Source organism: Seriola dumerili, unplaced genomic scaffold (genome assembly GCF_002260705.1).
Source record: "Seriola dumerili isolate Sdu_G_001 unplaced genomic scaffold, Sdu_1.0 BDQW01000105.1, whole genome shotgun sequence".
Classification (NCBI taxonomy): Eukaryota; Metazoa; Chordata; class Actinopteri; order Carangiformes; family Carangidae; genus Seriola; species Seriola dumerili.
Genome location: NW_019174360.1, coordinates 1,075,782 through 1,087,969, shown reverse-complemented (window position 1 = coordinate 1,087,969; position 12,188 = coordinate 1,075,782). Strand labels below are relative to the sequence as shown.

Genomic DNA, 12,188 nt, shown 5'->3' with positions numbered 1-12,188 from the left:
ACATAAAAGAACTAGAGGGGAGTAGGAGGACTAAAACACCACCCTCTTCACCCTCCTTCTCTTCCATTTCAGTGTTCAAGGAAACCGTTCAAAGAAATCCAGTCACATGCAACCAAGTTAAACTATTATCCTGACACTGACAATCTAACGATAACAGACTGCAGCGGCCTTGCCCCTCACACCTTACACATTATCCTCCTGTTGATGTTTAGCCAGCAACGACTGGGAAAAGGGCTGAAGGAGAAAAGCCAGCAGGAGATTATTACAGGCAGCTGAACTCAGCCCAATAACATTCATCTGTAGGGGATCAACAGTCCTTTCCCATGATATCCCAACCGAGTGATAGGCCTATTTTTTCCTTGTATATTCCCAGGTTCTTTTCTTCCCTCAAGTGCTCACTTTGTTCACTTGTAAAAATTAAACTCTCCCCTGTAAAGTATTGCTGTATCTTATGATACTTCATTGCTGTTTTGCCCATATATTCTCTGATGTAAACTTACAACAGTTTGACTCTACCTAAACTAAATCAATGTATACGCTAAACAGTAATGAAGTATCAGAAGACAGAGAGTTTATTTGTACTCTTAGAAACATAAAAGCAGATAAAAGACGTAAAACAGAAGTGACAGGAGAGATCAAGAAGCCATAGACTCAAAGTGAACCTCCCTAAAAAATTAAACTTACTTTGGCTTTTACTTTTAACACCACATAATGCTATGGCGAGAGCTAGCACACAAGCTAACAATAGATTTCTGCCACCCCGAAGCAAAACAAATACATTTACAATTTACAATTCATTTATATATTATGCATACATTCGCATTTTTGACACGATTATGGCACCAAAATAGTAAAATAAGCAATAAACAGAAAGTACAGATGTAGCTGATGGGAATAGGAAGGTAATAAATGTCAATCCTGGACAAATTAAAACTTGACCTGATGCCACAAGATGAAACGTTAAGATTTTATAATCACATTTCTTTTTAACTCGGACATGTGGCCTGGACACTCTAGACAAATAGATTTCTTATAGGTAGGCAATTCTCGTTTATTGTATATCGATGTTATCAATGTCAACAATACGTGCCTATTTCATTAGCAATTACTGCTTTCCCAGCCGAGGTTAAGATAATCTGATGCTCATATTCATGGCGGTGATGGGATGTCATCATCAGTTTAACACAGATAACAACCTGTTCCAGCTGCTTCCCTTTCCATTCGCAGGTTTACGGGATTAGAGTCCCCTTCGAGATTGCTCGGCAACAGCGGCCATAGAAACGTGTCATCCAGGGTTCAACTCTCCAGAGATTTAAGAAACCGATCTCTCGGGACCTTCTGACTGTTGTTTACTGACAGTAGAACACCTGGGTTTTGATTTCCTGGAATGGTGAATATGTGAATATTTTACCCGTGCCCATTTTACGACCCCAGGATCAGACCCCACTGGCCCTGATCCTGGGGTCATAAAATAAAGCATGGACAACACAACCAGGAGGGTTCAGGAAATATTTCAGGTAATTATTTTCCCTGGAAACAAACCCTCTTTCTCTGCAAACAGATTAGATCTAATCCTTGTTGAAAAAAAAAAAGCAGGGCGAACCACAAGTGTAAACAGTTTTTCAGTAAAAGATTAGGAATTTAATTAATTAGTGCCTGGTTTACTGCCTCATTCTGTTTCCAAAGATTTACAGAGGACTGATTAGGTTATGTCATATACATTTATATATGTGTATATATATTGGGTTATTTGACTTTTTGACTGACTTTCTGACACCTTTAGATTTTTTTGTCTGCTTTATCTTCCTAAGCCTCTTTCCCTCCTACCCAAGTTATACTGTCATAGTTGTTTGGAAGCGTTCACTGAGACATGACTCACAGGAAGTCACTCGGGCTCTACTTAGCTTCTTTCTCCACTAAATGTTGTTCTATCATGTATTTGCTATTTGCTATATATTTACTTGCTCTGGGTTGTGTCTGGTCACCTTGTTTTCAATGATGATTATTTAATTAAACCATGCGAACCTACAGCAACACCCTAATCACACAGTGGTGTGTTGAGACTAGAAAAGGGAACCAGCACAGAACATCATATGACACTGATTAACAAGAACATAACAAAGTGAAAGAATTGGTGCTAGTGTTGGTGTGTGTGTGTTATGGATATAAACAGATATGAAAGCAGTCGATCAGATATTACTTTTGCTAGTAATTGTACTTGAAATTAAGTAGACACAAACAGGCAGCTGTGGAATTTAACCAAAGTACTATAAGTTAAGTAAGTACAATCGTGATCATACATCAGTTTTTGGCCGGTTATTAAAGATTTAAACACCTGATAGTTTAAGCTACGTAGCAGCTAAATAATAAAACATAAAAGCACAAATAGAAAAGAGTCATAAAGTCAGCATAACTGAACTGTCACTTCACAGCATTATCTATGTATGGTTTGCTAAGGTAATCTAAGGTATTAGCTAACATTAGCCACCAGTAGCGACAGGTACTACTAGATCAAGCAAGGCCATCGCAGCAAAATCCCTCAGGACATTTTTATTGCTTGTTGAAATAAATTATTTAGACTGATTAGTGAGCACACAAGTAGGGAAGTCAAAATATATGGCTAAAAGAAATAGATATATTTTTGAAATAGCTTTGTTTCTGTCATTCAAATTGGCAGTAGTACAAATCTAAACTTTACCAAAGCAACTGGGAAAAAAAGATAAAGAACCTAAGACTAATAGCCATGCTAGCAGCACATCAGTGCTTTTGGCTGAATGCTAACATCATCATAACCACAACCACAAATGTGACAAATGAAAAAGAGGTCAAAACTCAGGGGATCACCACCGCCAGCAGCACATCATGCATTTGGTTTAAAAAGAATCACATTTTGAACATCACAGCTTCAGGGCGCTTGAAACAGTTTCTCCTTTCTGCCACTTGATGGAGCTGTGACGCTGTAAAACCAGTATAGATGGAACCAGAACAAATCTGTACTTCATGCTAAAACTGCATTCGTGTAGTGCCGAGGTCTTGAAATACCGGATAACTAACTTGTGGTGCAGCATTGTGAAATTAACTGAAATTAAAAAAAAAAAGAAAAGAACACAAAACACATCATTCATTCATTCAATTCACCGTACAATCTTTCCTATCTTGTTCTGTCAGACTTTTCAGATCCTTTCAATTAAAGACTTCCTCCCTCTGCAGATCCCCTTGCAGACCCCTACGGACGCCGTGCAGAGTGATGACGAGTGTGCGCGCCCCTTCACCCTCCCATCACCGCACACAAACACGATATACAACAACTGATTGTGCGTCAGTGAATGATGTGCATTGAAAAGTGCTGGCTCTCGGACGTCGATGCTTGGCTGAGCAGGTGAAAGAGAAGCAAAGGTTCTGCAGAACTGCCAGTGCTGACGCACCTGTCCGGGACCGACCCTCCCACCTCCTCTCCGACACTTCAGAGGGAAAGATCTCCGTCCCGTCCCCAGTCCGGACCTCCGAGCCAGAGGAAGAATGGGCAACATGGCGACAGAGATTGTCGCCTTTCTCCTGACCGTCTCCGGGTGGATCCTGGTGTCGTCCACCCTGCCGACAGACTACTGGAAGGTGTCCTCTGTGGATGGGACGGTCATCACCACGGCTACCTTCTGGTCCAACCTGTGGAAAACATGTGTGACCGACTCCACTGGCGTGTCAAACTGCAAAGACTTTCCTTCGATGCTGGCTCTGGATGGTGAGTTCTGGGTTACTGTGGTTGTTGTTTTTGCAGAAGTACATCTATCTTTGTGCATGTTTCGGACTTCTGTTCATTTTTATGTCTCCATCTGACTGAAGCAGTGATGCCCAACACCTGTTGTTTTTGGATGAATGAGCACCATTGTAAACAAAAGCATTTGGAACTTGATATTTCCCTTTCTGACACTGGCTCCAGGCCATAAACAATGGCCACATTTAAAACTAAAAGGCCACCAGAAGCATATTTCAGTGAGGGAGCTGAGCTGGACTCACAACAACCTCCTAATGTGTCCGAATGAAGCAATCTGAGAAAGTCATATGGTCACACGCTGGTCACTTGTCACTTCCCATTACTCGCTAGTGACAGTTAGGGAGGTCTTTGCTTTTAAGTGCAGAATTTTCCAATGTCTTGAGGCAAAGTGAGACATTCATGCAGAATCACTTCGTTTTTTGCCGTTACTCATGAGAAAAGGAAGCGCATTTTATATGGGTTTTTCGCTCTATGACACAAGTTTAAAGCAAATTTAAACTCATTTACTTTTCCTGCAAACCTCTGGCTTAAAGCAGTGGTTCCCAAACTTGGGGTTGGGGCCTTCGAAAGGGTCCTACAATGAATCTGAGGGATGATTAAAGATGTTACAATTTTTTGGCTGACTAACTTGAGTGAAATGGCTTTTGGTTATTTGGAGGCAGCATCACCTTCTACCTTCTTCTCTCTCTCTCTCTGTCTTGAAGCCTACATCCAGGTGTGTCGGGGTCTGATGATCGCCTCTGTGTGTCTGGGTTTCTTCGGTGCCATCCTCGCCCTGGTGGGGATGAAGTGCACGAAGATAGGAGGCTCAGAGACCACCAAAGCTCGTCTGACCGTCCTCTCAGGCTTCCACTTCATCCTCGGAGGTAAAATGTGCATTTTAAGCTCTGGAATAAAATTAATATTGTGCAATATTACATTATCAGCGCCTTCTTCTTTGTTTTCAGTCAGAATTTGAAGTAGAAATCCACTTATTTCTCTCCATAGGCCTGTGCTGCATGACTGCATGCTCCATATATGCTCACAGGATCACAACTGACTTCTTTGATCCTCTCTTTGTTGCTCAGAAGTAAGTTTCCAGGATTTAAATAAAGATTTGTTTGACAGCAGATCAAACACATATTCAGATGAAACAAAGTCCAGTCGTACATTTCTTTTTTTTCCATGTGAATCTTGCAGGTTTGAGCTGGGAGCAGCTCTCTTCATCGGTTGGGCTGGATCCGTGCTGTGCATCCTGGGAGGACTTGTCTTCTGTCTCTCCCTGTCTGAGGGCTTCAGTATGAGGCAAGCTGCTCAGTTTCTGACCTGCTGGATGCTAACAACATGATCCCACATCTGTCATCGGCATCAAGGACTTAGAGGAAATCTGATTTGGACAAATTCTAAACTGCACTGAGTTCCTAACTCAATCAGGCAATTTAAATAATTACTTTAACTGCGATACAGTTACAGTCGAGAACATCCAGTAATCTCTGTCAGCATCTTGTCTCGTAATTGCTAAACCTACAGGCCAAATTGTATGATGGTAATTTTGATTAGTAACGGGGCCAATGATGGCTGAATGTTTCCTTTGTTACAACAAGGTCCTTTTGGAAGTGAAGGTCACCTTGACCGAGGGCAGCTATATGGAAGTATTGCATCAGGCAAGATAAGACAGCAGCCTTCTCTTTTGTCGACTTCCTGGGTCAGGTTAGGTAAACACTGTACCTGCTACACATTAGCATGCTAGCACTGTCATTGTGAACATGTATGCATGCCAATATTAGCATTTAGCTGTGCCTAATTTCAGCCTCACAGAGCTGCTAGCATTGCTGTAGGTTCTTAGTGTGATATTGTGGATAGGGCAAGAAATGACAGAGGAATAGAAAAGGGGGAAGACATAAAGGAATATTTATCATGATCTGGTGCCAGAAATTTGACTGTTAACCACTTTGCCTTACGTTTAGCATGTTTTATTCATTATCTACAAAGGGCATTTTAGCATGGTAGCCCTACAATGATGTGCTTGACTAAATTGAGGATTGAAAGGCTTAATTTTTTGTGGTCCTTTTTTTTGCAGAGCTGAATATTCCTACGGTGGAGCTGCGTCATTCGCGACAGCGCGCAACAAGCAGAGCAAGACGACCAACAGCCTCCACAAGGAAACAGGGGAGCCGTCCAGACAGTTTGGAAGGAATGCCTATGTGTGAAATTGAACTCTATTCAGTTACAATTACATGAGTTGATTGAGGATTTTCTTACAATATTCTGTTTTCATAGGAAACTCTCTCACCAGTTAAAGCGAAGGACAGCATTTACTTGCATATGAACTTTTGTGCCAGAACTCACAGTTTACACAGTGGCCAGATTCTTCTTTAAATATGGCTGCTTTTTTTTTGGGGGGGGGGGGGACATTTCCGTCACTGGACCATATGCAAAAGAGAAGCTTGTTTTTCTTTTGGGGCAGGAAATTTAATTTGGCACAAAAACACAGTTCAAACTCTCAGGTCACCTTCAGCGAGCTGGCCTTTCCTGTCCCAGTCTCAGATGGACTGGACACACACTTCATAATTCATAATTCTTGAGTCAAAGCCCAATTGGAAATTAATATTTAAAAGAGTCATTTTCTAACATTTATTCCATTAAAACTCGAGGTTATCACATACTTTTTGTCTTTTTGTCAAATGAATAAGATTTTGTATATTCAGTGCTTATAAACTTATATTTTTATATTTTTCCACAAATGGAAACATCATTTAAAACAGGCTGTTTTTAAATAATTACAAATTTCAATGTGTTTTTTTGATCAAATATCAATTTAACTTTAATTTAGTAACTAAGAAAATTTAAAAAATAGATTTTTATAGACTTTTTAAGACCTGACTGACCATCTGTGATTTCAGTTAATCCTCTCCCGGATGAATCATATGAAGACATTCTCGTTTCTCTCGTCTAAACTGATCTGACCTCTGAGGGTCACTACATCACATCTGACCCCAGAGAAGGCTGTGCAGAGCTGGAGGCCCGACCGGAGGTTTCCCCTCCTATCGGCCATCCATCTCCACCTAGGAATTATTATCAATAGGAACCCCAGGCTATGTTACACAAAACCTCTTGGCCCACAGGTTGGATACTTGAACCAGCTGGCAGGGAGCAGTTGCTCTGTGCTTTCCGCCGCCTTGCATCCGTAAACAAGTGTCGGGTATCCAGGGCTCTGCACAACGCTCACTGATATAATGGTAGTATTGTATGGTCCAATGTCTGCATTACTTTATCATTACAGATAATAATTATATAATAATTCCTAACCCGGGAGTCTGGACCCCCATGAGGACTCACATGATGAACCTAAGGGGTTGTGGGATGATCACCGGGGAAGAAAATTAACTGTTGAACTCTAATCTTTGCTTTGTTTTCTAGTGAAATACTGTGTAGTTTTTATTTTCATCTGAGAACCATTAATGTCTGCACAACAGCAGATGTTGAGGTTTTCAAGTTGTGTCTGTTTCTTCCTTTCTTTTAAACTATAAAGTATTTTTTCCAAGAGAAAGGGATCATCTGTGCAAGTTGTAGCACAAGTTAGAATTTAAAATGTACAGACACTCACGGTCTTCAGAGGATAAATCCTAATGACTTTGGTGATCCCCATTGGAATATCCTCCTGAGACCCAGCAGTTCTTCAACTAGCACGTGGATGAGCAGGTTTCTGATGCACGAGAACTTCGAACAGAAATCATCCACTTAGGGGACATGTGATAAAAAATAAATTTAAAATATTTTTCTTTCTTGTTTTTTTTTTTCAAACCACTTTTTCTTCTGGGTCTCAGGAGGATACACATGCTTTAAACGTCCGTGTGTGTTGAACCGTTGCCAACAACTTAATAAAAAGAAAAAAGTAAGAGGAAAATGTGCGAGTGCTTCTCTAATATGTGAATTTTATAGATTTCGATCTTCACGGCTCTAAAGATTCAATCAAACACGGCGAGATGTTGCGAGAAGACGCTGCTTTGTATTTAAAGGGTCACACGCAGAAAAGACTGGGAACATCTGACCTCTTAACCCTGGTCAGCTCAGGTCATATAAGAACTCCTTTGTTCTTTTTTTTCTTTAGTGTCGTGCTAATTAAAGCTAATCAAAGCTACCCAGCGGTTCACCATTCCCAATATCTCCCCGCCACTACCAATAACTTTGTCATAATCCGAGAGGACCTGGAAACAAAGAGGAGCTCTTTCATCCCTGAGGGAACATTCATCACTCCCCGTAACTCTCATTACCTCAGATTTAACTCTAAGTATAACAGTACAAAGACGTTGTGCCGCAATTATGAGACCTACAGCACACTGCGCTCCTGGTAAAATTAATAATAACTAGCAGCTTAAAGCCGCCGGCAAAGTCAAGAATGATGCTTCAAGCAGCCGCGGTCAGGGCAGCAGTGTTATTATATATCTCATGGAACATGTAAAGGTCAGAAATATACACTTTATGTTTTTTGGTCAAATGTCAAGCAATGTCATATAACTGTAAAACTATATGTGAACCGAGAGATATTTGTGATTTATATTCGGTTTTAAATGGTCCAGATTCTGAGTAATTTAAAGGGCCAGTCCATGAATTTTACACACAAAGATCAGTTTACTTGTCACAAGTAATATTTACCCTGTGAACACAAAAATATAATGTGTTTTTTTAGATCTGGATCGCAAAATCTGGATTCAATTAGTTTTTATAAGTTTCCACATTTTACAAAGAAGATTTTAAACCTTCCCAAAACAGGATGCAATTGTTTTAACTGATGAGGCTTTTTTTACACACTGGATCAATGTGTTTCATAATCTTTTTCATTAGCATTTTATATGTCTTAGATTTTCTTTGTGTGTTATTTTCATAACATCTTTGTAATTTTATTATTTAAATTGTTTTATAAATTCTTTTTGGACTATCTGTTCATGAATTTTTTTTTTGGTCTCTTGAAAATGAGATTTCTATCTCAGTGGGATTCACCTGAATAAATAAAAGCTAAATAAATCAATAAATCAGGGTTCTGTCTTGTTGACTCAACTCTTAAGATTTTTAACAGAAAGCCAGTGTTATGAACCGCACCCACCCGATTGCTGGAATACTCTTTCAATTAGGCATTTATTTGTATTTGTAAGTTTCTAAAGGATGTAACTGTTTGATGAGGCCAGTAACTGCAGGATCAATCAAAAACACTGTGAAATAATTAAAAAGAAATGTGATTTAAGATGTATGACTAATGCTACAACCAGATCTTACATGTTTGCACTTGAGGGAAAGTGCAGGACAGTGTGATGGGGGCATGAAGTCTTTGGTAATTTGAGATACATGCTTAGGTGAGCACTCTCAGTCTTGATTCAAACTCACAACCGTGGCCCATGGGAACCTGAGCGACTGATGTCTCTCACCCACATGTGCAGTAATACCTGGAAACAACAGTACACCCCTGTTTCATACCTGAGATCCAGTCGTCCTCTCCTTTTCCTGAGAGGAGCAGCAGAGTAGGAGGCCACATCGACATCTCTCTGATTTTGGATTACAACTAGATGAACACGGCCTCTGCATGAGTAAAGGACGGCCATCTGAAAGGAAAACCATCACAGTTAGATTGTGGATGAGTGATCAAGGATTAAAAAAACAAAACATAAGCTTCCTTGGATCTGGAATCTAGATAGGAATCCACTCAATAAGAAGCCGTGCAATGCAGATCCGCGTGGTCCAGATCTGGGGTTTCCTGCTGTCGGTGCTGGGCTGGATCTTTGTGGCCTGCACTATGGCTATGGAGGGCTGGAAGATCACCTCCATTGGGGGCATGGGGGGCTCTTCCATAATCAAGGTCGCCTGGTACTGGTCCAGCCTGTGGAGATCCTGCTTTACGGACTCAACCGCTGTCAGCAACTGTTACGACTACCCCGTGCTCTGGTCTGTGGAGGGTGGGTAAAACAGTCTTTGTGCTGTGTCTATCTAACAAATCCAGAGTGTGTTTATTAATGCTCGTTTTGCTGCGTAACTCCAGGTCACATCCAGATAGTGCGAGGCCTGCTGATGGCCGCTCTCACCCTGGGCATGCTGGGGTTTGTGCTCAGTCTGTTGGGTATGGAATGCACCTTCATTGGGGGAAAAGACCGGTCAAAGTACAAGAAGATCTACGCTGGTGGATGGTGCCACATAGTCAGCGGTAAAGGCCTAGTTTTAATAACAGAACATTAATTAGTCATTACCTAGATGCAGATTCTGGTGGTCAGATGGTTGGTGTTCATTAGCTAACGGTGGCATGCTAACATGCTAAACTAAGATGGAGAACAAATAATATAGCCATAAAGTAACCATAATTTATTCATAGCCCTGTTTCTAAAACGATGATAGAATTGTTCTGTTTAAGGCCAAATAAAAGTAGCCTACTATCTAAATTATCTCTGAACCCATTAAATAAAAAATGTACTTGATTAGATAATATTCTTTATGTAAATTATATCTAAAGATACCTAAAAGCAGTTAGGGTAATACTCAACAATTAAAAAAAATACTTTAAAGATACATATTACTCTAATTTAAATCCTGTCAAACTTTTTTTCTCTTTACATGATCTGTCTTCAGGTTTGCTGTCCATATGTGGGTACGCTGTTTACGCACAGTATGTCTCAGTAGAATACTTCAACCCTGACTTTAATGGACTGAAGTAAGTTAACTAGCTTAAATGTTAAATATTATGTAGCGCGTTTCATAAAAAATTACTTTTAATAACATAAAGGAAATTTTTAAATATTAACCTCTCTTGTGTTTTTAGGTATGACCTTGGCACCCCGCTGTTCCTGGGCTGGGTTGGCTCAGCTTTGCACATGACTGGTGGTTTTTTCTACCTATGGTCTGTGTGCACGCCGCTCTGTAGCAGAGAGGACACGTGAGTACAGACATGTTATTGTTGCAACATGTCAGGGGAAGTGAATAAACTACTCCAATCTCCACTTCCTCAATAAATACCAGAGTCCTGTGTGCTGCAGTGACTCATTACCGCAGATTCATGAGTCTCTGTGAGCACTGAGCACTTTATAGATGGCAGGGTGCAGATGTTCCCTCTCGCCTTGCAGTATAACCCTGAAGCCACTGGTGCGAACAAACGGAGGTCTGGGATTTTAAAAGCTTTCCTGGTTAAATGAGGAAAGAAAAAAACTGAATGCTATAAATCAGTTTCAACACTAGAAGGCGCTCAGAGATCATAAATCTACAGTTAATCAGTGCTGATCAATTCTGCAGCATACTCCTATACTCAAGATATAATGTTTCACTTTTACCACCATAGTCCTCTTCCCAAAGCCTCTCTGACACCCAGAGACAATCTACTGCTGATGAGTGACAGACAGAGGCATAAATATAACCTGGCAAGCAGACGTTATAGTAATTTAATTTCTCAAAGAAGCTATAATCAATGTTTTTGTATTAACAATAGATCACATGACTGATTCTATGGGCAGGGGGCTGCTAGTAGAATTATCAACACTTCAGTTCCCCTCAGTTCTGCAGAGCTTCTAGCATCTTTTACCTTATTGTTTTGGTTTGCAGGCCTCTACCTAGTGAACACAGTGGAGCATTTAGCAACTAAAGAGCCGTTTATTTCCCTCAGGAGCTGGTGGAAACTAAAACCAGAACCACATACATGGACTGATTATAAAGGCCACAGCTGCTTTCTTCTGCCTTTTTAGGAAGAATGGTTGAAGATTTTTTTCTTTTAGACTAGATAATACTACGTCCGTCTGTCTCCTCAGGGTAATCAACGTTCGCCCACTACCAGATCCTGAGCAAAACAAGTCCACCACTGCTCTGTCCACCGTGTCTGAGATCACCTCCAAGACCAAAGTGTCCTCTGTTTCCGAGCTGTCGTCCAGGTCTGAGCGCTCAGACGTGTCCGGCATATCCTCAGGATCAGAACGCACAGCCAAGTCAGGGAGGTCGTCGAAGACTGGACGAACTACCAGGTCTGCAGGGTCGAAGTCCGGATCAGGATCGGGGTCAGGGTCAGGGTCGGAGTCCGGCCTATCGTCGAGGTCCAGCATATCAACTTTGTCTGAGTCAAGGAGCAGCAGCAGCAGCCGCACAGTGTCGTCACTGTCGGGCAGTTCAAGGAGCGAGACGACACCGTTCATCAAAAACTCTTATATCTGAATAAATGTGACACATGATGATGTGAAGGACAGATGTTAATGAATGTGAAAAGCAGGTGATCTGAAGCTTTTCTCTTCAATTTATGAATCTTTGATTGAAGCAAATTCAATTGTGTGTGTTTTGTATCAATAAAAACTGATGAAATCCTGGTTTTACAATAACGTTTTCTTTAAATCTTTTTTTATCTTTTTATATTTTTTAATCTAAAATGTGTCAAAACAAACACTCTCACTAAACACAATTTACTCAGTTTAACATCACT

The 12,188-nt window shown here is 40.7% G+C and overlaps 2 protein-coding genes across 2 annotated transcripts; both read left to right on the top strand.

Annotated features, from left to right (window-relative positions):
* Positions 1 to 3,474: 3,474 nt before the first annotated feature.
* On the top strand, positions 3,475 to 5,961 carry LOC111222663 (claudin-10-like). The gene is made up of 5 exons (XM_022746464.1): positions 3,475 to 3,739; positions 4,477 to 4,638; positions 4,760 to 4,841; positions 4,952 to 5,056; positions 5,832 to 5,961. Exons 1-5 carry the CDS (start codon positions 3,520 to 3,522, stop codon positions 5,959 to 5,961), a joined length of 699 nt encoding a protein of 232 aa, XP_022602185.1. The 5' UTR covers positions 3,475 to 3,519.
* Positions 5,962 to 9,229: 3,268 nt separating this feature from the next.
* LOC111222758 (claudin-10-like) lies at positions 9,230 to 11,989 on the top strand. The gene is made up of 5 exons (XM_022746597.1): positions 9,230 to 9,699; positions 9,783 to 9,944; positions 10,364 to 10,445; positions 10,554 to 10,667; positions 11,530 to 11,989. Exons 1-5 carry the CDS (start codon positions 9,468 to 9,470, stop codon positions 11,924 to 11,926), a joined length of 987 nt encoding a protein of 328 aa, XP_022602318.1. The 5' UTR covers positions 9,230 to 9,467; the 3' UTR covers positions 11,927 to 11,989.
* The last annotated feature ends 199 nt before the right edge of the window (positions 11,990 to 12,188 follow it).

Excerpts from the sequence above, each read along its gene's own strand:
- LOC111222663 (XM_022746464.1), top strand. The coding sequence starts at position 3,520 with ATGGGCAACATGGCGACAGAGATTGTCGCCTTTCTCCTGACCGTCTCC. Across the intron at positions 3,740-4,476 it reads TTCGATGCTGGCTCTGGATG|CCTACATCCAGGTGTGTCGG; the intron begins GTGAGTTCTGGG and ends TCTGTCTTGAAG. Across the intron at positions 4,639-4,759 it reads CTTCCACTTCATCCTCGGAG|GCCTGTGCTGCATGACTGCA; the intron begins GTAAAATGTGCA and ends TTCTCTCCATAG.
- LOC111222758 (XM_022746597.1), top strand. The coding sequence starts at position 9,468 with ATGCAGATCCGCGTGGTCCAGATCTGGGGTTTCCTGCTGTCGGTGCTG. Across the intron at positions 9,700-9,782 it reads CGTGCTCTGGTCTGTGGAGG|GTCACATCCAGATAGTGCGA; the intron begins GTGGGTAAAACA and ends GCGTAACTCCAG. Across the intron at positions 10,668-11,529 it reads CTCTGTAGCAGAGAGGACAC|GGTAATCAACGTTCGCCCAC; the intron begins GTGAGTACAGAC and ends CTGTCTCCTCAG.